The sequence below is a fragment of the Gadus chalcogrammus genome, chromosome 11 (genome assembly GCF_026213295.1).
Source record: "Gadus chalcogrammus isolate NIFS_2021 chromosome 11, NIFS_Gcha_1.0, whole genome shotgun sequence".
Taxonomy (NCBI): Eukaryota; Metazoa; Chordata; class Actinopteri; order Gadiformes; family Gadidae; genus Gadus; species Gadus chalcogrammus.
Window position 1 is genome coordinate 5,264,340 of NC_079422.1, and position 27,385 is coordinate 5,291,724.

The 27,385-nt window shown below is 45.5% G+C and overlaps 4 protein-coding genes across 8 annotated transcripts in view; all 4 read right to left on the reverse strand.

The window, feature by feature from the left end:
- The window catches only part of vamp1b (vesicle associated membrane protein 1b), a 7,419-nt gene extending 6,119 nt beyond the window's left edge, over positions 1 to 1,300 (reverse strand). The window contains exons 1-2 of one of the 2 annotated variants that reach the window (XM_056602754.1): positions 929 to 1,300; positions 646 to 726 (exon numbers count right to left, since the gene is read on the reverse strand). In XM_056602754.1, the coding sequence (XP_056458729.1) occupies positions 646 to 647 (2 nt within the window). In that variant the 5' untranslated portion in view covers positions 648 to 726; positions 929 to 1,300. The remainder of the gene's footprint in view (positions 1 to 645; positions 727 to 928) is intronic. The other variant, XM_056602753.1, reaches the window with a different exon arrangement.
- A 620-nt stretch (positions 1,301 to 1,920) lies between these two features.
- On the reverse strand, positions 1,921 to 5,294 carry mrpl51 (mitochondrial ribosomal protein L51). Its single transcript, XM_056602121.1, has 4 exons — positions 5,145 to 5,294; positions 4,849 to 4,949; positions 4,394 to 4,501; positions 1,921 to 2,346 (listed from the first exon to the last, which is right to left on the reverse strand). The coding sequence occupies exons 2-4, from the start codon at positions 4,937 to 4,939 to the stop codon at positions 2,150 to 2,152; spliced, it is 396 nt and encodes a 131-aa protein (XP_056458096.1). The 5' UTR covers positions 4,940 to 4,949; positions 5,145 to 5,294; the 3' UTR covers positions 1,921 to 2,149.
- Positions 5,295 to 5,768: 474 nt separating this feature from the next.
- On the reverse strand, positions 5,769 to 9,271 carry LOC130392159 (uncharacterized). The gene is made up of 2 exons (XM_056602603.1): positions 7,080 to 9,271; positions 5,769 to 5,883 (listed from the first exon to the last, which is right to left on the reverse strand). Exon 1 carries the CDS (start codon positions 8,577 to 8,579, stop codon positions 7,458 to 7,460), a length of 1,122 nt encoding a protein of 373 aa, XP_056458578.1. The 5' UTR covers positions 8,580 to 9,271; the 3' UTR covers positions 5,769 to 5,883; positions 7,080 to 7,457.
- Positions 9,272 to 9,411: 140 nt separating this feature from the next.
- plekhg6 (pleckstrin homology domain containing, family G (with RhoGef domain) member 6) lies at positions 9,412 to 25,824 on the reverse strand. Of its 4 annotated transcripts, none has more exons than XM_056601559.1 (15): positions 23,926 to 25,824; positions 22,536 to 22,755; positions 22,003 to 22,158; positions 21,433 to 21,570; positions 20,778 to 20,873; positions 20,531 to 20,581; positions 20,148 to 20,297; positions 19,749 to 19,859; positions 18,996 to 19,145; positions 18,526 to 18,660; positions 18,234 to 18,353; positions 18,000 to 18,132; positions 17,656 to 17,771; positions 16,101 to 17,569; positions 9,412 to 10,360 (listed from the first exon to the last, which is right to left on the reverse strand). In XM_056601559.1, the coding sequence occupies exons 1-15, from the start codon at positions 23,943 to 23,945 to the stop codon at positions 10,174 to 10,176; spliced, it is 3,252 nt and encodes a 1,083-aa protein (XP_056457534.1). In that variant the 5' UTR covers positions 23,946 to 25,824; the 3' UTR covers positions 9,412 to 10,173. The 4 variants fall into 4 exon arrangements, with proteins under 4 accessions (XP_056457534.1, XP_056457535.1, XP_056457533.1 ...); XM_056601560.1 differs by having other exon boundaries at positions 22,003 to 22,134; positions 22,536 to 22,764; XM_056601558.1 differs by having other exon boundaries at positions 22,536 to 22,764.
- Between the last annotated feature and the right edge of the window lie 1,561 nt (positions 25,825 to 27,385).

The window sequence follows — 27,385 nt, forward strand, 5'->3', positions numbered from 1 at the left end:
CTTTAAATCAGCGTTAATGCATCCCTAAAAGGTTCTTACCATATTGATGCAGTTCTAATACTGTCCTTAATGGAGGACTACTAAGTGTAATTAGTATGGTCGCCTAGGTCTTCATTATTCTGATATAATTCTGCCAACTCTGGCCTATTTCAAAAACAGACCTACAATAACCTTAGACAAATCGATGATTTGGCATGATAAACCATTATAAAGGAAATTTGATAAATTCATGTGTGTGTTTCTGTATAGGCCTATGTGTCTATGTGCGTACGTGCGTGCGTGCGCGTGCATGTGCGTGTTTGTGTAGGCCTATTTATCTTAAATTGCAAAATTAACATCAAAGTCACTACGGGGAATTGGATAGCCGTCCTACGCATTTCCAATGTAATCTTGAAACGGCAAGCTTTGAATCATGTTTGAGTCTTCTATATATAATTTAGTGGTGTGATGACGGTGAAAATGACTTGCGTCAGCAGAATCTTTCAAGCCGAAACAAATCGGGAGTCCAAATCCAATCAGAGAGAAACAGCATCAACTCATCAGCCCACTCATTTCAACCCGTTTGCATTAAAAAATGTTTGACAGTAGGCTTCATTTTCTTCTTAAGAGAGTAGCCTACAATAGAAACCCCGCATTAGTACTCACATTTTCAATGCAGCTGTTTCGAACTGACTCACTCAGCGATGAAGAGGAGGAGGAGGGGTGATGGGGCGCAGAGACCAGGGTCTGAAGTAGAAGAAGGGGGGGGGGGGGGGACAAGACCACAAAATACACCAGACATATTAGGGCAGTGGTCCAAACGAAGTCCAATATTTCAATTACCAAAGTGAACAGAGTGGCAGACAGAGATGAAATAAAGCCCTAGGTTATTGGTGCAGTATTTTACAAGGAGCCGTTCGCACTGCAAGTCATCAGCGGAATAGCCTACCGCAGGACGAGGGCAATAACTCACTCAACGCACCACAGCGGGACCACAAAGTGAACCGGGCAATGCAATCTCAAGAGAAAAGTACTTGTATCATGTAATCCATTAAATATCCAAGAAGCAGGTGGAAAGGTGTAAGCTTTTCGAGAAGCCGATATTCCAAAGGATGATGCGGTCCTCAAAGATGCTCCAAACTGAATGAAAAAAAAACACGCCTTTGACGTCGTGCGAGTTGCCTCCTCTTAATCTCAGCACTGGCCCATTAAACGCTTACGATTTCAAAATGAGCCATTAAAGGGAAAATGTCGTCTTAACCTCTTTAATATCAACCACTGCTGTCTACCTCCCTCTCCAGGCGAACGCGGTGTTTTTTTGGCGGTGAAGTGCGGTAGTTCGGGCTCTCCGGTGGGTTACGGCACTCTACTGCAATGATGCGACGCTCCCGTGGCTCCCTCCACTTGGACTAGGAACGCTGGTGCGGTATAGGCTAGCGGCTCTTCCCAACCCGCCCCCTCTCTCCCCTGCTCTCACACTCCCTCCCTCCCACCATACACCATGCAGTACTGCAGCTTTCTGTCGGATAGGGCGTGCAGCAGGCCCACACTGCGGTACAGTGGTTGCCCTTATAGATTTGTTGACTCGACTTTTTTCCTCCCTCTCCGCTTGTCCCGGGTTGTATTGTAGGTAGATTGTGTTGTATTATATACATCTGATTTTTTTTTTCCCGAAATGCCACTCTACGCTGTTAGGCTTTATTCCATCGATGGCCAAATTGGAGAAAATACAAGAAGTGTGCTAAATGGTTCCAGGAGGCTCGTGCTCCCCCCACCCTCCTACCTCTCCCCACCCTGATACTACACGCAGGCCTACATCCCTCCGTTGGAGACGTCACTTGCGAGGACACATGACCAGGTTTCAGTAGATTGCTGTAGTTCCATACGCTGTAGTTTTTACATTGAAGTAAATAGAAGGGCCTGAGAATAATAATGTAGTATAATAAAAAAGAATCCTTCATTTATGTCACATATTTTTATTTGTGTAAGAAATGGAATCAAACAACAGTGTTCTTCACATATATCAAAGTTTAATCACAAATCCGGTATGCCAAGTCACAAGTCATCACAACATAACGCTGAGATTCCAATAGTCCTGCATTGAGAAACAAAATGAGGTTGTGTGACGTTCGTATGTCCTCCTGTCTCTGGTTCCTCCCCCCGCTCCTCCTTATCGGTACTTGCCGACGCGGTTGAAGTGGCGATACAAGTAGCGGATCCTCTTGTCGAGGTTGAGCCTGTCCTGAGTCATCATCCTCTCACCCACCAGTTTTCTCTTCCTGATTAGTCGCTGCAGCTCGTTGCCCTGGAAGGCCTTCAGCCAGCTCGGGCCCACCATCAGGTCCTTGGGGTGCGCTTTGAAGTCCCCTAGGAAGCCACAAAAACACAGCCATTCATAAGGGCCCGACACAAAGCGCTTATCGCCCCTGTGTTTCATTTCACCCAAAATAAACCTTGATTTGCTGCATCTGAATTGTTGGGGTCCTGTTAAATGTGGCTTGTGTATTTTGATCGTCTCTTGAGCCGATACAAATAAGAAAAAGCTCTTGAGTATAACATGTCCGAATCTGTGCTCACCTTTTATTGAAAAAAATGGGGGCAATATTTTATTCATTTATAAATAGAGATAATGGCTGTATGTAAATGATACCCATATTTATGTAATGATACACGATGGTGAAGACATCATTGTGAATGTCTTCTTAATGAGTGGTGGGGAAAAGGTTAGCCACCGGGGAAATGGACCGCATGAAATGATGGACAAACCCCGATGCCCTGAGGAAACGGGGCAACTGTTACTTGGGAATATCTTGATTTTTTCATGTCATCAGCTTTGAATGTATTGCTGATGCTGATGCTGTAATGTCATGTTATGGAATTAATTGTAGGAACATTGTTGCATGCTTTTTGAGGAGGAATCTTCTAAATGTTGGTATGTTATGATATGTCCACGATGATAAAGTAGAGTAGAGTATAATCAATATGCCATTGCTTTCATCATCCTTTCTCTTTATTATCATTCCCAGTGGGGCTGGCCCGGATACATATTATCATGCTTTGAATATTCGTAAGGTTTCTAAAGGAATATCCTAATAATCGTTGGAGAGAAAATAATGGAAAAAAAAATATGCATAGTGTGTATCTTTCACTGCCTCTAACGTAGCAGGTTAAGACCAATGATGCAAGATCTAGTTCTTATCAATGTATCACTTTTTTCCTTTTCATTTCTAAAGTGGTTCAATCGGTAAAACAAAGCAAAATAGAAAAACTACAAAATCACGTCGGTGGATTTCGGATCCACTGATCAGTCTGAGTCGGACTTGGTTACGGCAGAGCTTCAATGCAGCCTAAAGGTTCCCGAAGCCACGGTAACCGAAGTATGAGAGTAGGCCTACTTAAGATGATCACAAAGCAAATAGGTGTTTTGAATATTGTGCACAGTGTTGAACATATTTCACAGCAAGATACTGCTATTTACCCGGTGATAAATCACACAGGCGCTATAGTGGGGGACAGATTGCCATAAAATGAAAAAAACATTGCTACCTGTTCTATTCATGTATACAAAATAACCAACATGTTATTATTAGTAGTCAGGGCTTTTTGGTGTCTTTTGGACTCGTTCAAATAGCTGCTAACGTTTACTTAACACCCTTCTAATACCACTAACCGGGGGTTAATGGCTTGCGTATCCTCACACTGGACGGCAGCTGTCAAAATGCTATGAATAACGTTTCAATATCCAAAACTAAGGAATGATAATCGGATTATCCCATATTTGGTCTTTCTGATGACTGCTACCATTGTGTCAAATGAAGCATGGATGTGAAGCATAATCTGACGTCCAGCTCCCTTACAATATCGTTATCGATATTTTATCCCTGGGATATTCTGAAAAATTTAACCTAGCCTTCTACCCGCAGTCCCTTAATATGCACAGACATTAAACATATATATACTTTCTGTACTTTAATTGTTTCATAAACAAACAAGCATTGGAATACTGAATTCAGATTAAAATACCTAGCGAACAAACTAATATCCGAATATTCGGGCTCAGCCCCAATACCCAGCATACTATCAGGTTGATTTAAGGAGCAAGACGCGTGTCGGATGCACTTTTCAATCTTAACTTTGTGCAGCGTTTTGATTTGCCACATATGAATACATATTAGCACATAGAAAACACATAAAATGTGGTCCAATTGTTGACTAGATTGAATCAGAGCATATATAATTAGTAATGCTCACTGTAGAGCGTGTTTTTACAAACAACACTGTGTCCCGTCTATCTCAACTTGAATAACATGCCATTAACCCGCCGTTACCAAATGGTATATATGTAATTATGTAAATGAACAAGACACAAGAAGCAGTCTTCTTTATTTGCTCACACTAGGTTGTGAAAACTTACCTAGGATGCCTATGTTGTCATAAACTCCAAACATGGATCTCTTCTCTGTCCATCTGTCCACCTTCTTCAGCTCTGGGATAGAATGCATCCTTACTCGATGGCCCATCCCTGGAGGGAAACACACACCAGATGTGAAAGGTTCTATTTGGTGTGCTCTACTGAATACGAAGGCTACTCTAATTTAAAATTGTGTATTTAGCAGACAGTGATCCATATTAGCAGATCGACAATGAATGCAGATACATGTTAATAGGACCAGGTAGGGGTCTTGCTCAAAGATGCCTACAGGTAGCTCTGGGTTTCAGCCATTGACTTTGACCCTAGGGCCAAACACCATACGAGGGCTATTGAAATAACCAGTCGTGTACTGCAAACCGACATTTTAATTGAACATCAGGCACTAAACCATTATGTAATGCATATGCAAACGTGTTGTATCAAGTCGCAGTTCTTACCAGTGGATATGCTCCTAGCTGCTCGAAGTAGAGATCCTGGGAGCTGACATAAGGGCACGCCGCATTTCAACAACCCTCCCAACATAGACATGGTGATTGCCCTGTGAGAAGCAAAAATCAAATCTGTCGTAGTAAGTAGACGTCAGGAAATATATAGCTAGCTGAGCTGTTCTTGTATGCAACGTTGACACAGCCCTGTCATTAAGGATCATACAATGACCCCTAGTCGTGCGCTTACTGCCAACTTAGGCATCTTTATAATGAAAACATAAGTAAACAAGTAATGAAAAAATTACCAGTATAGGTATTTTCACAAACAGTGTATATGCGGAATCGTTTGTTGTGCAATGTAAATCATAACACGATAAATAAGAAAAAGGCAAAGTATTATTGAAAACACAACATGCTGGCTGCTCCCACTTCCATTTTACATCGTAGCCCAGAATGCATAGCGCTTACCGTAATACGCGCAGTGTATCGCACGCAAAAGAATAGCGGTCGAGTGGAATTGATTCAGTGTCGTTATGGCTTATTTTCACCGCAAGAGGAGCAAGCAAGATTATCTTAAATCTTTCTGTCTCCTAGGAACTAAATAATAACATAAAATTAGTGACGTAAAAATAGTTGTAGTGTTGAACTAAATTAAACGTTTATTATTGTAGGCCTATGTGTTACTTTCCGTTACAGATTAAAGATTAAACAGATACAATTTAAAGTGTTACAACAATCAGCTGATAACCTCCTCATTCAAAGTTAAATATGAAAGACAGACAGAGAGACGGACAGACAGACAGACAGAAACACACACCAACACACACACACACACACACACACACACACACACACACACACACACACACACACACACACACACACACACACACACACACACACACACACACACGCACACGAACACAGTCGGGCACAGAACTGAATAGAGCTCACCACCTCAAGCTTGGCTTGTCCTGCTCTCTCCAGGTGTTTGGCGTGAGGAGGCGGAGGTGTTGGTAGAGGAGGGATCCCCGCTCTCTTTTTCTTTTTACATGTAACGATGTAATAATAATAATTTTGATATCGATAAAGCGTCCATATTGATCTCCATACTATCTTTATTATCAGAAAATAGATATTCATAAAAATAGATATATAATACGAAAGCATGTGACCTGAAGGCCCCTGAGGGCCTACAGCAGCATGTGGAGAAAGGACCGGGGTGGTTTGGAGTAGCCTACTACGGCACCGCGTGGACCCAGCGGGGGTCCTTCAGCTTTTAGCCTTGAATAGCCACATTTATTTATAGTAGTGTATGAAGGGACTGCCACCAAGTGCTCACTACAGTGGTGTATGAGGGGACTGTCACCAAGTGCTCACTACAGTGGCATAAGAGATCATAAATGTGAATCTATAGTTCTGCAGGCTTGATATTATTTTATAGGTAAGGAATTAACCAGAATCAGGAGTGGTTTATTCTTCTTGTACCACACTTACCATCAATGATTAAATATTAGTTACTTTTAACTATAATGTTATTGTTCTTTAATCAACTATGTCCACTGGAAAAAAAATTGCTAGTTGTATTTGACCGCTGTTGTGAATGTTTGTAGCGTATTGTTTAAGAACTGTTAAAAGGAAGGAAGAGTTGTCCTATTATTGAACGATAATGCACACACCCTTGGAACGGTATTGACCAATCAGTATCAAGTATTTAACAATGCTGTGGCATAAGTGTATACATCCTCCCCTATGTGTTGCTGTGTCTAAAGCTCCATCAGCGCCGGTGGAAGGCACCGAGCTGTTGGTCCTCAGTTGTAATGTGACTCCCGGGGTTACAGAAACTCTGGGCCAAAGGGCTTGCCACTTCTATGGGAAAATGGGCATGCTGGGAAATGCATCTTACCCCACTCAAAAGTTCAGGAGGAGAAAGGTATTGTTGCCTGCGATTGTTGCCCGGGATTGTCTCCCGCCGGTGCCCCGCTGCCGGGCGGCGGCGGTGGAGCCCCGTGGCGGTTGTGCTTCAGCAGTCGGGAACCGGCAGCCGGGCACCGGCAGCGGGGCACCGGCGGGAGACAATCCCGGGCAACAATCGCAGGCAACAATCCCTTACTCCTCCATGTCGCTGTTCAATCGGAACCTCAGCGAGTCAAAGCCAAAGTTCCTTTCCCCCAATTCCTTCTCAACCATGGCCGAGATAACCCCCACTACGAGTCTCGTTGTGGGAGTAGTAGGCCTACCGGGAGTCCAGAGATAATATTGTGGCGAGCAGCGCGGGAAGGACGAGACGGGAGCCCAGGTTGGAATGGCGGCGCAACTCTCGTGCCTCAATACACCGCACGACCCCGAGAGCTGCCTTTATTCAAACACACAACAGAAAACACGGCACACCTGACCAACACACACAACACTCTCACTAATGGTCCCGATCACACTACACATCACAATTAACACACAAACAATAAAGAACCCCAAACCCGTTAACCCCACTTAACCTAATAACATAAACAAGTTATCTAAAGACAATAAACCCCCTTTTCCCCAAACAACATTATGAATACCCCATTACCCAGACTCCCCAGGGGGTAGGAGTCGCCACACAGCCCCCACCTTAGGGGTCAGACGTCCCGACGACCCCAACACCCAATGCACAGTCCCGAGTGTTCAGGGGGCCAGCGCCGCCGCCTTGGCCCCTGCCAGTAGTGGCCCCGTTGCGGTGCAGCCTTCCCCTCGGGTTGGGACGCCCGTCTCCAACTGTCCGCAGAGGACCTGGGGGTGTGGTGGTCGGGAACCACCTCTTTCGGGGCCCCCACCAGGTTCTGCTGTAGGGGGGCTCTGGAGCGCCGTTCGGGCGCCCCATCCTCCGCCGCCCTCCGACGTCTGGCCTTCCGACGGCCACGCCGGCGGCTGGGACGAGGGTGGGTGGCACGCTGCCCCGTCCACCCGCAGTCCTCGACCAGCCTAAGCTGCCGACACTGCTGCGGCTCAAGGTCAGCCCTGTCGTGCCGCCACAGTGCACGGGAAGACTCAGCCGCCTCGGTGGCGGGAAGGGTGGCCGTCCGTCCCTTCCGCTGCCTGGACCTGACCTCCACGTTCTTTGTGCCGGGGGCGGCCGCTGCCCCAGCCGCGTCCACGGATGCACCATCAGGACAGCGGCAGAGCTCCACCTCAGCCCGTTCCGCCTGGTCCAGAGCCGCATCGAAGGTCTGGGGCGCGGTGAGGCGGACATGCTGCCCGAGACTCTCCGGCTGCAGTCCCCGCAGGAAAGCGTGGAGCGCCAGGGCCTCCCGTGTAGCCGCGTTGAATTCCGGGTAGCTGCGTCGGGTCAAGAGCTGGACGTCAGCAGCGTAGACGCCCAGGCTCTCCTCCTCCCGGCGGCGGTGAGAAGCCAGCAACTGCTTGCTCTCGTTGCTGGAGACCCGTTCACCCAACCGCCTCTCCAACGCTTGGATCAGGGCCTGAAGGTCTCGCTGGTCCGCTTGGTCCAGGTCGAGCAGCACCCGTGCTGCCGTCCCCTCCAACGCCAGGGCAAGGTGGACAACCGCCTCCTCGGCATCCCAGCCGTTGTGCCACTCTGCAAGCCGGAACTGGGCCAGGTATGGTTCCAACTGCGTTACCCCGGTGAACTTCGGCAGCCTAACCACTGTCCTGGGGCGGTGAGCATCTGCCGGTCCTCCGGGCTTTCTGGTCGTGTCCACAGGGGGGCGCTGCGCTCCCATAGCGCAGGGTGCGTTGTCCATGGGCTCGACCGCGAAACTCAAATCCCCCCGCGCATGCGCAGGCCAAATCCCACTTCAGACACCAATGTGGCGAGCAGCGCGGGAAGGACGAGACGGGAGCCCAGGTTGGAATGGCGGCGCAACTCTCGTGCCTCATTACACCGCACGACCCCGAGAGCTGCCTTTATTCAAACACACAACAGAAAACACGGCACACCTGACCAACACACACAACACTCTCACTAATGGTCCCGATCACACTACACATCACAATTAACACACAAACAATAAAGAACCCCAAACCCGTTAACCCCACTTAACCTAATAACATAAACAAGTTATCTAAAGACAATAAACCCCCTTTTCCCCAAACAACATTATGAATACCCCATTACCCAGACTCCCCAGGGGGTAGGAGTCGCCACAATATGCATCAAATTGTGTGTCAAGATTTGGAAGATTGAAGATTTTTTTTTGCAATCTTTTAGGGTCTCCCGAAATCTTTGAGAAATATATCATGATCGACATTTTGGTCCAAGAGGAAAACATTTTCAGCATGTAAAATAAACAAAGTTTCAGAAATGTAATTGATCTTTTTGCTTAGGCTATTAGAGCGCACCCTATCGGAAAATTAGCACCAAACCCTTTTGGAGACCTGCTTACAAATGTCGAAGAAACATTTTGAACTTTTGTGGAATCAGGGGCTAATCAGGGGCCTTACCAATTATAATTGGTAACAATGATATGGAAAATGACTTTATGAGTATGTTGAATGTTGTGGTAAGTAACGTTATAACGTTACCGTAGGCATTAGCTCAGAGGCTGGCTTGAGCCCCTTCTCATAGTAGCATATCGTAGTAAAGCTAGATCGATATTGAAATATCCTATCAATAAATGAGGTCTCTACTGGAATAGTTAACCGGAAGTAAGGGGGTAAAGGGGAAATTACGCCATTGATAGGCGACCAAATAAAACGCACGCGTTGCCTAGAATAAAAATACATATTTCTATGAGTTTGAACGTAGTTGAAAGCATATGGGATAATGTAAGTACACAACAACAAAATGTATAACAAAGTCATTGTAGATATTTTAATGTGGAAATGTTAAAATTAAAATTGTAAACATTAATAAATTAGAGATCAAAATGTAAACTAATCGATCATTTGAAACAAAAAAAATATTTTCTATGTTTATCCATTTATAAAAAAACACTGACTTAATTATAGTTATACATCTGTTAGGTACAAATAATATATAATTTTTTGTGTTGCTGAATTAGAGTATTGTCACATTAGCCATAATTTATATAAAGCAATAACATCAGATGTGGTGCAAATTAAGTATTGAATAATCACATTAGTTAAATTTGCTGTTAATTAAAATGGTACATTCGTTACTCACATTTTTCCTCACTATTTGGTTGAAAAGTGCTAAGATGTATCATGATAATTCAAACAAATCATGTGTGCGACACAAACACACACACACACACACACACACACACACACACACACACACACACACACACACACACACACACACACACACACACACACACACATTTCAATTGGTATCTGAGGTCCATCCAGTCTTGAGACCTGATCCAGCCTGAATTACACCTGGCTGATCTTTGATTCTTGGACTCTTCTGATGTTCAATGTGGTAAGTGTCCTTTGAATGTCCTCCAGAATCCCTGTGCCTTCGTTGCTGACGTCAATCGGCTCGAGATGATCGATATCCTGATCATCGTCGAAGCACAAGGCTGGCCAATCCACACTCAGCTCATTCACGAAGATATGGCTGGAAAACACAGAGTGAAAAAAGCTTTGAACTATGTTCATGTTTTCAACCATTTGTGGTATTGAACTACTTGAAAATTCTATGATTTTGCAGACTGAGATTGAATCTCAGATTGAGATTTGAATCATTGGTGAATGTATACTCTTTTAATGGGTAATCAAGTATGCCTTTATTTCATCTCACACCCCGAAAAAACTATATATATATATATATATATGCATAAATTATGATCAATAATTAATCATTAATTTAGCCCTCTGAAGTTGAATTTCTTAACTTGTCTGTTTAGAGATGGAAGGAATAAATAAATACCGGTTCAAAGGCTTTACATGTTAAATATCCAGTATTCTTTATGAAGACATGATGTGAAACAGTGGGTACATAAGGGGGCAGCATGTACCTTTAATGTTTGTAGTGGCCAAAGAAGAAAAAGAAGAAGTAGGAAGTAGATTTCTTTGCGTAGAATGAAAAAATAAGTAAAATGTAAAAAAAATACAAAACAATACAATCCAATTTAGAAGGTTGGGTCAAATTGGTCTTAAGCAATAAGGCACAAGAGGGCATGGTTTAAGGCATTCCCGAAGCCAGTTAGGAGGTCACTGGTTAAGAGGGCCATAAGGCTGTAGTGTAAGGTCTATCCTGGGAAGAGGGCCATAGGCCCTGGCTGTAGTGTTAGGTGTTGTGGTTATAGTGTCAGTAGAGGAAGGAAGCCTTAATTTGAGGGGCAAATAGACTAAAGGCATATTTAAGTATAACTATAGGGTATAGAAGTTTCTACAACTGCCAGAAACCTTGGTGTGGTATTGGACAATCAGTTATCCTGCACTGCAAACATCACTCGTCGCCCGATCCTGCAGATTTGCACTTTACAACATCCGCAGAATCCGGCCCTTCCTCACAAGGGAAGCAGCTCAGCTTCTAGTCCAATCACTCGTCATCTCCCGCCTCGACTACTGCAACTCACTCCTGGCTGGTCTTCCTGCCTCTGCGATTAAACCTTTGCAGCGCATCCAGAATGCGGCAGCGCGCCTCGTGTTCAACCTACCGAAGTTCTCCCATGTGACCCCCCTCTTCCGGGACCTCCACTGGCTCCCTGTAGTAGCTTGCATCAAATTTAAGACGATGGTACTGGCATACAAGGCAGTTGATGGAACTGCCCCTGCCTACCTCCAAGCATTGCTAAAGCCACACACCCCAGCTCGATCCCTCCGCTCAACTACCTCAGCTGGACGTCTGGAACCGCCATCGCTAAGAGCTAGCAAAGGCCGTTCAGCAAAGTCACAACTTTTCTCGGTTTTGGGACCTCAGTGGTGGAACGAGCTCCCTGCCGCTCTAAGGACCGCAGAGTCGCTCACTATCTTCCGAAAAAGACTCAAGACTCACCTGTTCAGAGTCCACCTCGACACTGCATAGCCACTCTCCCCCTTCTGGCCACCATTGTACACTGTATTGTATTGTATTGTATTGTATTGTATTGTATTGTATTATAGTACTTAACTGTGTAGCAACTGCAGTAGCTGCTATCATGGCTGTAACACGGGGAATTGATTAGCCTAGCGATTGTAATACTTGCACTTGGTTCTATGAACATCCTTTCTGTACCGACAGAGATATATTGATGCACTTCTTATGACAAAGGTACTTATTGTAAGTCGCTTTGGATAAAAGCGTCTGCTAAATGCCCTAAATGTAAATGTAAGTTTATGTTTTTTGTCTACAACACTTTCTAAGTCACTAATAACGACCAATTTGATCCACCTTTCTGTCAGAACGAGCCTGGAGACCTCCCTGATCACGTGACCTCACATTATGTTTCTCTACATGGATCAGTTGGACCTCTAGTCGCCCATGACGACGTATTCAGGTCCGATCAGGGACTGGGTCAGAGTTGAGGACGTAATCAGTCCCAATAAAGGACTGTTTCGTAGATGATGACGTAACTGGGCCAATCAGGGACTGTGTCGTAGTTGATGACGTAACTGGGCCAATCAGGGACTGTGTCGTAGTTGATGACGTAACTGGGCCAATTCATTAATACACAGGATCAGATGTTATAATCCCTTGTGCCAAAATCCAAGGAAAACACATATTCAGAAGCCCCTGTCCAAACCAACCTTATAAGCACGCTGGCTACTGAGCTACCAACCAAAGGTGAAAAAAAACACGAGACAACTAGCCCAATTAACAGCAGTAAATACAGCAGTAAGCAGTAAGCAGAATATCATTGGGGTTATCAAGTGGGCACCCTCTTTCACAGATGTTTCGTTTAAGTTAGGCCCACGACACCTCCTGAAGGCTTAACAATGAAACCAGCGTCCTGGATTCACCCCCCTCAATGCTGCCACCACATTGCCACATTTAATGCATCTAAACACTCTTTCCTGCATCGTACCCCTAGCCCTACCCCTAACCCTGACCACACAAACACGTTGGCATATTAGCTCACGTTAGCACAGCTGGCTTACCTCAGCTTGCACCCCAGGAGGTATGTTTTCTCCTTACCCACAGCCATTCACTTGCTCGTTCTGCTGCCACGGACATGTTACTAACCGCCTGCCTCAGACTTCGTCCACAATTACCCAGTTCAGTCAGCAAGCTAATAGCAGATCTAGCCACAAACCCCCGTGCACCGATTTCAATAGGCCTTAGTCGCGAACTCCAGCCTCTCTGTGCTGCCTCTTCAGCCATCTCAGCATACTTCGCTTTCTTAAGCTCATTAGCTACTTCAACTCTGTCTTCCCAAGGAACTGTAAGTTCAATAAAATAAACAATCTTCTCTAAGTCTGACCACAATAGCATATCTGGTCTTAGCCGAGTGCTAACAATGTGTGGAGGCACAACAACCTGCTGAATAAGATCCGCCTTCAATTCCCAGGCTCCTCCATTACTTAGCTGCCCGACTCTGTGCCTGCCTCTAAATGGTCTAGCCTTTTCCCCCTGATGCACAAAGTTAATTTGCCTACCCTCTTTACTAGCGGCTGATGAATTAGCTTCTCCCCGTTTATCATCAACAGCCTCTGCCAAACATTTCAATACCTGGTTGTGACGCCACGTATACCGCCCCTGGGAGAGACTTACCTTGCACCCTGATAGGATATGGCGGAGGCTGCATACACAGGAACATAGTGTGCATGTCTCATCCTCACCATACCACTGATTTAAGTTCTGGGGAGATGGGAGCACATCATAAGTGGCACCTATCATAAATCTGATCCTGCTAGCCTCCATGCTCCATAGATCTCTCCACTTTATCTTCTTCTTCTCCACTCCCTCCCAATTCACCCACTGCCCTTGTTTTGCCTGTGACACTGCCTTAGTACATCTTACAATCTCCTCCTGCCTATGTATTTCCTCCACTACCATTTTTCTCCTTTCCCCTGCAGAAGCCTTACCCCACGAGGGTTTACCTACGTCCCTCCCTAAGCCCCCCCGCCCGTGCTGAACATGGCCCATAATATCTCTATGTCTAAGTGCCGATTGAGCTTGCTGGACCGCTTGTTTTGGTTTCCATTTCCTCCCTGTGTTAACTGTGGGTGCAACCCACCTCACCACTGGGTCCTTGGACTGAGTAAGAGTCATCTCCAGTCTAACCTTAGCACATTTAAATTCTTCTGTCAGATTAGATATGGGCAACTCTACAATGCCCTTCCCATACAAGGCCACGCTGCTTAGGCAGCGTGGGACTCCGAGCCACTATCTGACAAAAGAGTTGATCATTTTTTCCATCCTTTCTACCTTTGACAGAGGAACTTCATACACCGTCAATGGCCACATTAGCCGAGGCAATAAACCAAACTGCAGACACCACAACTTAAGCTTACCTGGCAGCCCTGACTTGTCTATCTTTGCAATACCTTGTCTAGTTTCCTGTCTCAATTCTTCAACCTGTGCCTTATCACTAAGGCTTGCATCATACCACCTTCCCAGACTCTTCACTGGCTTCTCCAGAACTGTAGGCATCACCTCTTCATTTATAGCAAACTTCTTATCAACTACCTTTCCTTTAACAATTGAGAGACTCCTAGACTTACTTGGCTTCACCTTCATTCTAGCCCATTGCAGATTGCTATTTAGCTTTTAGCTTCAGGGACTGTGTCGTAGCTGATGACATAATCAGGCCAATCAGGGACTGGGTCATAGTGGATGATTTTAAGGCCACGGTAACAATAACATAACAATTAGATTCAACACAGCCATATATGCATTAATTGCTAAAATAGACTCAATAACAACTATTAAGCAAGATAAAGAGTATGCACCTAAAGAGTTGTTGCAATCTTTTGACTGGAAGGCTACTCTGATTGGCTGAAGGTCTGTGAAGGCAAGTATTCAGGCCACTGAAATCGAGGTGGGCAGCAGGAGGTCCAAACTGATTCGTGTAGTGAAACAGAACGTGCAGTCACGGGATCAGGATAGTATCCATGCTATGTCAGAACATTCAGCAATTCATTTGAACATTTCAACTTTTGTTTTTAATTTGCACCATGAAACCTGCTAACTTCTTCTTATTCAATTTGTTGTGTGGGAGAATTGTACTATACCCTTAGCAGGATTATAATCATTATCTGGCCTTATGCAGCTATATGAATGATAAGTGAGGAAAGTGAGGGAAAACACCCACCCACATCTCCTGAAGAGACTTCTTGAAAAGATCATCTGATATTCTGTACTAATATTCTAACAAAAACCTTTTTTCAGCGGTTTCCTGATCTCTTTCCTTGTTAGAGTTTAAGAGTTGTACTTTCGACAACAGTTAATGTTTTTCTAGTGACCTAATTGAAAAGTGGATGCAGAAGAGGAAATTATATTATTAACAGGACAAAAATGTTCAGTAGAGTGTCGCTGAACATACAGCAGTTACAGTAACACACACACACAAACAAACGCATACAAACAAACACACACACAAGCACACACACAGTTGAGTTGTGTTTGCACATTGGCAAATCAGTTGCTTGAACTTTACTTGTAATTAACATTTTCCAAGTCTCAGCGCAGACTCTACATAACATTCAAAGCATGGCTAGAATTGGATCGCCATCACGACCAGACTGAACTATTTTGTTTACTTTTGTGCTTGGGGTCAAGGGTAATGCCCTTTGTTAAGTCTGCTTTTTGCCTAATAAACGTTGTTATTTTTTCTGACAATGGTACCATGGGCCATTTGCCACTCAGATCTTTGATGAGGTGTCCCCTAATTCTTCTGAAAAGTAATGGTTTCTTTCCTACTATGGCTATATTATAGACGATACAGGTCAAGAGATTTGAGGAACGACCTGATATGAATATATCTGTGTTGTATGATGCTTCTTGTATTGCTATTTTTAGATATGATGGACTGTCCCCATGAAGTTCAGCAACTGAAACCATGTTTTTTTAATTTCTCATCATATCTGCTTTGCTATAATATGAGGTTTTACTTACTTTGGAAAGTCAATGTGTAAATTGTTAGCCAGTGAAATTACTGATTCAGCAGGGTTACAGGATAATGGGTTTAACACTTCAGAAGTCACTGTATGCATGTCCAATTCTCATTAGGGAATGAGCCCCTCTAAAGGTCTGATCATAGGATGTCCCAGATTTTGGACAATTTTGTTTCGGAGTACAATATCCTTACCATAATACTATCCTGTCCCAAATCTCTGCTTGACATCATCACAATGTATTGCTTCTTGGGCCTGAATGAAGACCCTCTACCTTTATAAACAAACAGGATAACAATTTAGGGAATCAACCTCACCTGTACTTCTTGTCTTCTGCATCTCCATCGACAAGTTGTTCCCTCCATCCCTGACTGACTGTGGGCACTCTGTGTCTCATCAGCTCCACCTCCCGGTCCCCATCGCTGGGCGATGGACACAGCGACTCGGAGAACAATGGAGGAGAAGGTGGCGGGATCCATGTCCTTGTGTCCTGCACGTTCTCATTCCTTCCAGTTTGCCCTCCTTCTCTCCGGACCCTCACTTTGGCACGTTCCAAGAGCCCCTCCACGGGAGACACGTGTGCATGTGGGTGGCGGTTGAAGCGAGGAGATCGCTCCCCAATATATGTTCTCAGCACTGGGCTGGTGGAGGTGGCGTGAAGCTTGTGAATGTCCGGTATGGAGGCACTCCTCTGTGCTTTGACAGAGTTCCTCTCCTCTGGGAGCTCCTGGGGAAGTTCCGGCTCAGAGAAAGTCTCAGGCTCTGGAGAGACGTGGTTTTCGTACATGTTCAAGAACAGCGCCGGGTGCGTCTTCAGAAAGCCAAGCTTGAGCACTCTGAGGCTGGTGTCGTTGTTTGTGTGTCTCTGGTCAAAGTGTCCTTGGAGTTTCTGACTGGAGTCCGAGTCCGAGTTGGATGAAGAGTTGGTGGGTGGAGTTGTCCACACCATCTCTGATTCTCCAAAAACAGTCCCGTGGGTCTGGTATGCATCGACGTGTTGTGTTCTTCTGCGTAACCTGGGGGACTTTAATTTTCTGGAGAACCTCCCCACTTCTAGAAAAGCCACATCCGTTGAAAGGCTTTTGCCGGGGTCTGTCCATACCTTATGGTCCACCAGCTGGATATTGTACCCCGTCTTCATTGGCCTTGTTGTCCCGCCAACGGGTGATGATGGAACCTCTTCGAATGAGTTGGGGGAGTTGCTCAGTAGATGGTCTTTTGGAGGGGCGACCGGTTCAACGGTCGGATAGTCTACCTCTGGGTATTTACCGATGAAGGGATTTTTTCCATCTTTGGGTTTGCTTCTCAAATTATCTGCTGCAGAGGTCTTGTTGTGATTCCATGTGACCCTTCGCTCTTCTGACCCTAGAAACACTACCTCCACTTCTTCATCTGCCCTTTGCTTCACCTGCTTTTCAATCCACTCAGGAGTCTTGTTGTCTAACGGTTTACTGGAGGAGATGCTCAATGACTTGCTCTGAGGCTCTGTTGCTTTGAACTGAGGAGTAGGTATTGTGTCACTGTCATTTACAGGTAGATAGGTTGAAGGTTGAATTGCCACCGGTAATGAAGGGAGCTTAAACAAACCGTTTCCGGATTGGATTTTAAGAGGTTCCACAGAAGGTTGATGCAGAATGGTATCGTCCGCTGATTGCTCAACATGTTCGTTGATAGTCTCCATGGTTTCCTCTTTGGCCTCCTCGATGGGCTTGGTGTAAGAGGGTTGGATTCTCTGGCTGTCCAACTGTCTGCTGGTTTCAACCTCTTTCAGGGTCTTCAGCGTGGCCTGTGGAAAGAGCACAAGATATATAATGGATCCACAAACACATCGACAATGCTGTACAAAACACACAACAGTATGGTGGTGCTGACCTTTGCCTGATGAATGGTGGAGACCCACTTGGAGCAGCTCACTGCAGTGGCCGTCACAAATATGTAGACGTTCATAGCACAGCCAAGCTCACTGACCTCCACGAGAAGAAATGAAACTGGACAAAGAAGATTGGTCAGGTATCTTATATTAGGCCGCCATTTAATCAACAGTTAATATCAAAGGCATGAAGTTGATTGTTCATTGGTGGGGACACAAGCAAGAGTTGTACCACCGAGAGTTGCATTATCAGTAATATAATATGGACAATTCCGCCATCCCTGAATAAATGAAGGGAAATGCCTCCATGATTCCCAGCTGTGAACCCAGCCCTGGCATTACTTACAGCCGTCTTTCAGCGGCACACAGCAGGTCCTGTCCAAAGCCAGAGGAGGGCGCGCCACCTTCAGCCTCTCCACCTTCTTCTGCACTTTGGAAATGAGCAGCACATCTGAGAACAGCAGGGCCACCACCTCTTCCTGCATCAGAGCAGGAACCAATCAGTGCCTTAATGGCAACAGAGAAGAGATGGGCTCTCCCAAGCTTACCTCCAACCCTGGGAGGAAGGGGTGGCGCTCACCTTGCTGTCTTTCCCACCACGCATCTTCAGGTTCTCCTCCAGCAGAAGTTTCCGAACAAACGTGGGACCGACTCCCACCATGGGGAGTGTCAGGTCAAAGTGGCAGAACTCTCGTATATGCTGAAAAGATTTGTCATGGTAAGATATGCATCGCAGAGTCCATAGTGACACACATGTGTATTGAATAAAATCATCTAGAGTTGATGAAACTTGGTTCGCCTTTCCCTTACTACCGCCAATAACGTAAGCATCTAACCCTAACTGGAAACTTATGAAACCTAAAAGGTTTTACCTTGTCAATTTCCTCATTTATTCCCGGTACTTCATATCCCTCTAGTCTCTGGGCAGAGATGGAAAGGGCATGCTCTTCATCCATACACCTCAGGTAGTCATTGATGGTCTCCAGAAAACCGTTTACACTAGACAACTAGAGAGTAGGGACAATGGAAGGTAAATACATAAATGATCCATCAGCGGTCAGAGAGACTTGAACTAGATCCATTTACTTTTGTACAGATTTGTGAACTGGATCAGTTTTCTCCTATCCAGACTTTTGAACTGGATCACACTGTTTTGATACATATATATTTTTGTTGGGCCTTTATGGTCCTGCGGAAGAGAGTTTAATGAATAAGTGGGAACAACATGGATAACAGCACCACAGGTCCGCCTTTAACCAATAAATATTGCTTAAAGGGCTCCTAGACCGGCAGGTTAAGCCATTGATCCACCACCACATGCTTCTGTTGGGGAGGTTCTCACCATGTCCCTGATGGTCTGCTGTAGGTCAGGGTCAGGGGTGTTCTTCAGCACGGCCTTGAGCAGCAGGGGGTACTTGGTGATCCTCTGGTGGGGCTTGGCCTGCATGTCCCCCAGACGCATGCGGTTGCACTGAGGATGGGTCTCCACCCACTGCACACACAGGACCAAACAGTAGCGTTACTATGGCACATTCAGCACATTCAGTAGCAACCTCTTCCACTCTGCTCCACTGTTCATTTTAAATTCTGACAAGGTATAACGAAAGATAATTGTGTTTTCTTATGACCAAAGAGACATTGATCTAGGCGGTGAGAGAATACTCTCAGTGTCTCAGTCACTAAGAGAAGACTTTTAATGTAATGATGTACTGAGAGATAAGTGGCATATGAAAACAACCCAGAGTGACAACTCATGTCATCCACCTCTGAGTGGTTTTCTGAGCCGTTGTGAGCAGGAGCGTGAACTGTGTGGTTCTAATGAAACAAAGTTGTTCTGTGTTATGAATCATCATTTGCTGCATACAAAGATGGAAAATACAGATACTTGTGTGTGTGTGTGAGTGAGTGTATTTGTGGGTGCATGTGTGTGGGTGCATGTGTGTGTGTGTGTGTGTGTGTGTGTGTGTGTGTGTGTGTGTGTGTGTGTGTGTGTGTGTGTGTGTGTGTGTGTGTGTGTGTGTGTGTGTGTGTGTGTGCATGCGTGTGTGTGTGCGTGTGTCTGTGTGTGTGTGTGTGTGTGTTTGTGTGAATGTACCTTCAGGTAAACAACAAAATGAGGGTTTGTGTCGATTTGCCGCTTTGCAAATTCCAACGTGTTCTCCTGCTCCCAGCAGTACGGTATGTAGCTGGAGAAACGCTCACTGAACTGAGACAGGAAAGGACAGGGAACAAACAAAGAAGGAAGGAAAGATATGGAACAAACAATTAAACAAACAAACAAAGAAGGAAAGAAGAAAAGAAAGAAAGAAGATTAATAATCCTTGCATAATTTAATTAATTAATGATATTTAACATATGGCAACAACAAATATGTTTTCTTTTCGTTTTAATGGCCAGACAGAATTCTTTTACCTGACTTTGACAAACAGAATTCTGTTACCTGACTTTGACAGACTGAATGCTATTACCTGACTGCCAGACTGAATGCTATTACCTGCAGGCAGCCCGCCTCTAAACTCCTGGGGTCAAAGGGCATCCCTGTCCATCGCACTTCTTGTAACATGGGATAGATCACTTCCTGCCAGAACTGGCGGTGAGCATTGAGGATTAAAGAGAGGTTGGAGAAGAGCGACCTGGGGGTGATCTGGGACGAGAGAAGGTATGAATGTAAACTTTAGGGTGAATGGAACCATCTGCACAACTTCACAATCATTTAAATTAAAAAGAAGAATTGCGCAACAAATTGAACAAATTGTGCAATTCTTCTTTTTAATTTAAATGATTGTGAAGTTGTGCAGATGGTTTCATTCACCCATCTCCGTGTTAAGCAGACGTTGTGAGTGGTAACAGTTATTTTGACATACAAATCCCACTGACCTCCAGGAGGAACCCATGCTGTTGCAGGTTGACCAGGGCAGCAATAACCAGCTATAAAACAACAAGCACACATCACACATCATCGATCAACATGTCATGTGACAATATTGCTGGTACTTTTTTTTTAACTTTTTTAACATGAGAATGTTATGGAAGATTTCACAAAACATGTCATCAGAGTTTTTCTCAGTAGATAAGCAAGTTTGATCATCTGAATGATTACAATGGGGACAGAAGGCTTCCTCACATCCTTGATGACTGTCAGCTTGTTAATGTAAGTGAGCTCGGTATGAACAAACTCCCACAGCGCCTCCTGCTGGTGTCTCTGGATCTTTGACATGGTCTGCACCAGGGAACACAAGGAAAAGTCGGCTCCTTCGTTACCACCAGCTGTGAGTATGATCAGCCATTACCAGCCATTTCAAAATCTGCCCTAACCTGTGACTAAATTACATCATAACCAACCAGATGTATACTGGATAGGTCAATCAACCGCCTACCCAGTGGACTGTAGCAGCTGGTAAGCTCAACCATCCTTCTTACATCTAGGTGGACCATCCCACTTGTGATGTCACTAAGGCCGATTTGAAACGGCTTGTAGCGGCTTATTACACTCACACCCGGTGGTGAAACAGGGGCCCTTTAATGAACTACTACTATATTAATTACAACATGCTTAATTATAACATACTCAAAGACCAATAGAAAATGCACAAACACACACACACGCACACACACACACACACACACACACACACACACACACACACACACACACACACACACACACACACACACACACACACACACACACACACACACACACACACAAATAGGAAGGCCTGCAGTATCTAGAGAACACTAGAGGATGACATGGGGAGGATGGAATCTAGAGGAGGTACCGAGTGGGACTTCACGATGTCCGTCCAGCTGTTCTCCAGCGTGGTACCCTGGCCGGGCCCCTCCCAGACCCACCTCAGGTCCGCAGGCACACGGTAGGCCTGCAGAGCCTGCTTCAAGGCCTCCACCTGCACCCTGTCCTGGAGGGGGGAGGACGAGGGAGGAGAGATGGAGAGGTCAGGTGAGATGGCGGACGATATGACAGCACCTGTGCGGAGTGTGTGTGGTTGATGGCATGTTTAAGCAGCATCCCACTGCCCGAGTTAAGCGGATTGGGTTGTCAGACTGACTTGACTCTTGGGCTGGGTGAAGTATCCTCTCTCTATCACTTCCTGTTCTCGAGCTTATAGAAGATATTTATTAGAACAGATTCCTTCCTTACGTCTGTGTTATTGTGTGTCTGCATGTCTTACTGTCTGCCAGTGTTCAGGTGTGAGCGGGACTCTGTGGGGCGGGTACCTCAGGGGTGTGGTTCTTGTGCGTGTTAAGGTTTGAGCGGGACTGTGTGCGGGAGCGGTACCTCAGGGTGTGGTTCTCGTGTGTGTGAGTGGGACTGTGTGTGGGGCGGGTACCTCAGGAACGTTGTTCTTGTCAGACACACCCTGGCTGAAGAGGACCTGTTTCAGGGCGGCTCGGGGTTTACTGGCCGCAGATATCCCCTTAACCGTCGCAAAGTTGGTCACGACCTTCTGCTTGGTCCGTCTCTGGAAGACACACACAGAGGGAGTCTGTGTGTGTGTGTGATATAGATATATAGCAACAGAGATGCACAGTATCACCAAGGTGTTCATCATTCCCCATCTGGGATGAATGAAGTCTGTCTATCTTGAGGTAAAGGGCAACATTAGGCCTGCACAGCCGAGCCTATCCCACAATGCAACTGGTCCGTTTATTTTTTTACATTTAATCGAAAGTGAAAGTGAAATGAAATACATGTCACGTGATTCAGGGGCAGCTAGGAGGGGTTAGACATTTTGCTGAAGAGACGCTTACAACAGGGGCAGATTGTAAACAGGACAGGGTCAGCCTCATGCTACACTGTAACAACATTAACCACGGACGGCCCCCCCATAGGCAGTGAGTGAAGTCAAGAGGAAATCCTCACATAGGCCATGGAGTGGAACTTATGCTTGACGTTTTCTGACCCCCTGTGGACAAGGAGGGGATCGGCAGTGAGGATCCCATCGACGGAGTCCATCTCGGCAGTGTCCTGATCTTTTTGCCACTCCAGCCCTCCTCCCCGGTCTGCCCACTGGGCTGCCGCTTCGTCCTGGGCTTGGCCGCTACCTTCGCCATTGTTTACATGGGATGCTTTGGAGGACAGACTGCAAACACTCACACACACACACACACACACACACACACACACACACACACACACACACACACACACACACACACACACACACACACACGTGCGCACACACACACACACACACACACAAACACACACACACACACACGCAAACGCACACACACACACAAAGTTACTGATTAGAAGAAAGACCAAGGTGTAAAAAGGGCTAGGAGCAGAACAAGTTTGTGGCGGAAAGTAAATTCCAACGGTCATGGAATGTCATTGTGGGAATTCTCAACAGTGAAATACTAAATTACATAGAATTACATGAATATTTCGACCATTAAAGCTCTGTTTACAAAGGGCCTGTTGAGTGAAGGCAGGTTGAATGGGTTCGTAGGTGAAACACACTTTTACATTAGTTTAAAAACATCAATCCAGACAGGCAGAAACACAGTGAAAATATGAAATCTACAAAAGATGTAGAAACATTAGCTCTCATCTAGGTCCACAGTAGGCCAACTTTATCTTTATATTGCTGAGGCCTTTATCATAATGATGACCATAGTGACTAGTGTATCCTGAGTGACAGTAGGACAGATAGGACGTCTAAAATGAAGGAACAAATCCTACTGACACCAACAGCGTTCGGCCTAAACATCGGCAGTAAAATACAAACCATAAAAACACGGTTCAGCTTCACGTGCAGTCTCACCCCCACACAGGTGCGTGTGAATGTGAGTGTGAGTGTGCGTGTGTGCTTGCGTGCGTGCGTGCGTGTGTGCGACAACCAGCAGCTCAACAACATGTGTCCATGGTTTTAAGTTACCGGGAGGAATGTATTCAGGTTCCTACACCAACGATTCTCGATTATCAGAGGGTATTATTCTCCGTCTTTGAGTACTTAGAAAAGCGCTTTAAAAAACGGATCAATTATTATTATTACTATTATTATTATTATTATTATTATTATTATTAATATTATTATTATTATTATTCTATTAACACTTTTCGTCTAGAAAGCCTCAATATAGATGGATCAAAGCACCCAGAGTCCCGCACCAAGCCGCCGGTTCCCCAGACACACATTTCACGTTTTCAGCAATAAAACAACAATATAAAGACCTATCATTTAAGTATAGCCTATTTTACAATACATATACTTTTTTGATTAGACTAATCTTTATTTACGACTTACCTTTGTTTTGCCGTATCCATTTTGTTTTACGCAGTCATCTTTTGTTTCTGATAGCTGTCTCCTCCTCTGCTTTTCTGTGTGGGTGCCTCCCTCTCCCTCCTCGGTCCTTTCACCTGCACCCTCCTTACAGCCGCGACTGGCTAGACAAGAACAACTGGATCTGAGCCACCGGGAATCAGTGCAGGGCTGGGGAGGCGATAGCACGCTGCTGGGGAGGCGACAGCACGTTGTTGGGCAGACGACGGGTTTTTATAGAGATGTGATTGATTGTGTTTGATTTCCATTAATTCATATTGATTCCTCGAAGGATATAGGAGGGAACCATTTTAGACAGTGTATGTATAAACACAGAGGAATTCAAGTCCGCTGTCAAACAGCGCTGATTGGTGGTGCAATTATGGACCGAAACAGCGCTCAGAGGTGACACTATGACATCAAGAACGTTTTCAACACAATAACTAACCCTAACCCTGATCAACAGATTGAGTTTGGGTTATAATAAAACAATAAGGCAATTCTCTAATAAAAAAAATGGATGAAATAGTATAATGAAAAATAAAAAGGACACACATACAGACTCTGAACACCATTTATCATCAGAATAATATTGTATGGTTTTATTACCCTAACCAAAAATAAGCTAAAAACAAAAAAAAAAATTATCATTAAGTGCCAAACTGAATCACAACAAAAAAGAATGTCCTGTGCAATCCAAAAAGGGATTAAAATATACATGAGTTCAGTTAATAATAATAGTCAATGATTAAACAATTGGTTCTTCCTCATACAAGAGTAGCCCACGAGTCCTGCCAATGCCGTGGATCTATTTTAACATGACCCATTAGAGAAGCTCCATGACTAGGGTAAAGCAAGCCAGGGCGTGTCCAGATCTTCAGTGAGTTAGTCATGAATAATGCTTGCATAATGGGGAAAGGAATGCTTTACAATTTACTCTCACTCTGGGAGCCAGAGTGAGAGTAAATTGGCTGATTAAGGCAGAAATGTATCGGGTTTGTACATGTAGCCACGGAAAGCTGAAAAACGGTATGACCCTAATTTATTAATCCACGTCATTAGAAAGGCTGGATGGAACTGTTTAACAAGCTGGCCGGTCCGCTCGTCAGATCTGTGCTTTGAGTTCATCTGCTGCATTCAGTCAGAGTCTTCAGGGGGTAAGGATTGATCTTAATGTTTTCTGCGGGTCCTCAGCTGAGCTGAAATCTACAGGTCTGGTGCACTGCCCCATGAAGATCCCTTGCTCTCCATGGAAAGAAACCCCTTCAGTTAAAGTGGACAGTATCCCTGTGCTCTTTGCTCTCTTTAGCTGCCTGCCTTTATGCTCTTTGTTTGTTCTGCTCTTGATTAAAAGGACTAGCATCGGTCAATGTTCTACCAGGTTATTGGTTCACTTAATAAGGTTGACTGTGAGTCAACCTTAAGTAAAGTCATGCCTCATGGCACAAAACAACCTTGACTTTCTTTTGTGTTGCTACTATGAAACACTTAATAATGTGCTGACGTTAGTGAGGAATCGTTCAAAAATATCATCAAAGTCCAAATTCTGGTCCTCCTGGTACATTGAAACTTGGAACTCACCAATGGAGTCGTAGCTGACTCCACCGTGACTGTAACTTCAAGCTTATTACGCTATTTGTGGCTTGGTAAGGCGTGTTTGTGTGCAGATGCAAACAACGTTCCAACGTTCACAATACATGTTGTCTATTTGTGTGTGTTTGAGTGTGTGGGTGTGTTTGAGTGTGTGTGTGTGTGTGTGTGTGTGTGTGTGTGTGTGTGTGTGTGTGTGTGTGTGTGTGTGTGTGTGTGTGTGTGTGTGTGTGTGTGTGTGTGTGTGTGTGTGTGTGTGTGTGTGTGTGTGTGTGTGCGTGCCCTCTCCGTGGCCCACTCTAAGCTGCTCCCACCTGCCCTCCCACAATGCCGTACTTTGCCTCCAGCTCCTCCAATGCCCCTCCCAGGTGCATGTCACTCAGTCTGTCCAGCAGCTGCTGCATCAGGGGGCGGTGCAACACACCGCCTCCCCGGCCCGCCTCCCCGCCCCGGGAACCCCTCTCTGCCCACACCCGTAGCATCTGGTAGTGGGCCTCCTTGCAGGTGTGGTAGTCAATTTCCGCCCGCTCAATCTCCCGGTCGGTCACGCCCAGGCAGCGCACCAGCTCCTTCACCCGGTGGGCGGGCACCAGGCCCAGCATGGAGTAGATCAGCCCCGGGACTGGAGGGAGGAGAGGCCGGGATGGGGACGAGGAGGTGGGGAGGAGGAGGTGGAGGGAAGGCCCGGCGGGAGCGTGGTGGGGTTCAAGGGGGGCAGGGAAGAGGGAGAAGGAGAGAGAGAGTTAGTACAAAAGGGGCTCTGTGTTGGTGGCACATACCACCGGCTGGATATTGTGCATTCACTCCCTCTATCGCATGCTCAATAGGCTTGGGCACACACACCTGCACACACACACATGCAAAGGCACACACACCTGCACACACACATGCATAGGCACACACTCTCTCTATCACACCCTCTCTCTCCCGCATACACACATACGAACACACTGACACACAGACACAGACACAGACACAAACGTGCAACCCTCCCACACACACAGACTCAAACAGTCGACTTAGACGCATCAGCGATAAGAACGCACTGTTGATCTCCAGGGGGACGCAGTCAGGGAGCGTGGTGTGTTCCTTCTGCTCCTTCTCCTTATCCAGGATGCAGGAAGGCTTAGCCATGTTGTCCCCCTTGGTCAAGGGATCCTCATTGTGGATCAGGATCTACAGGCCGAGGCAGGGACAGGTGTTCAGAGACAGGCTGCGATCCCCACATACATGGGCCGTGGCGTTGGGGGTTTGGGGAACTGTTTCCCCCCCCTGCTTTGTCTAGACTCTGTAGGGAGATAGCCTTTGGTCTCTTTTGTTGTACAACTAGGTCAGCTTGGTTTTGTGTCTTTAACTTCTTTGACAGTACTCAAGGCTGAAGACCCGGTTGCACATCTTGTGTTTATGTTTATTGTAAATAGCTCCTACGTTTTTTTGGCAGCTCTTCACCTGTCACTCAGTGAACATATTTTCGCCACCAGCTGCTTCTGAATCATTAATAATATTCAGTTACAATTTGCTCATGATTTCCTCTGTCTAACATTTCACAAAGGTTTACTCCCCCAGTTTGCGCTGGACAGAGTTGCTGTGCATCATGCATCTGGACGCTGGTAATGCAGAGCACATTTGATGTAAAACCATTTGGGGCTGAGGCCAAAAGTGAGGAGGTTGTCTATGTTCCCCCATTCTTTCTTTTTCAATTTGTGTTGCCCTAAGGGGGGTGTGCTTTGTTGAACAACAACGAATGATTGTCTCTAAGCCGTGATGTCTCTATACTAATGATAATATAAAATGATAAACCCCTTATAATGATATAACCTTGTTTAAATCATTACTTATCAATTGAAAGTTCTGT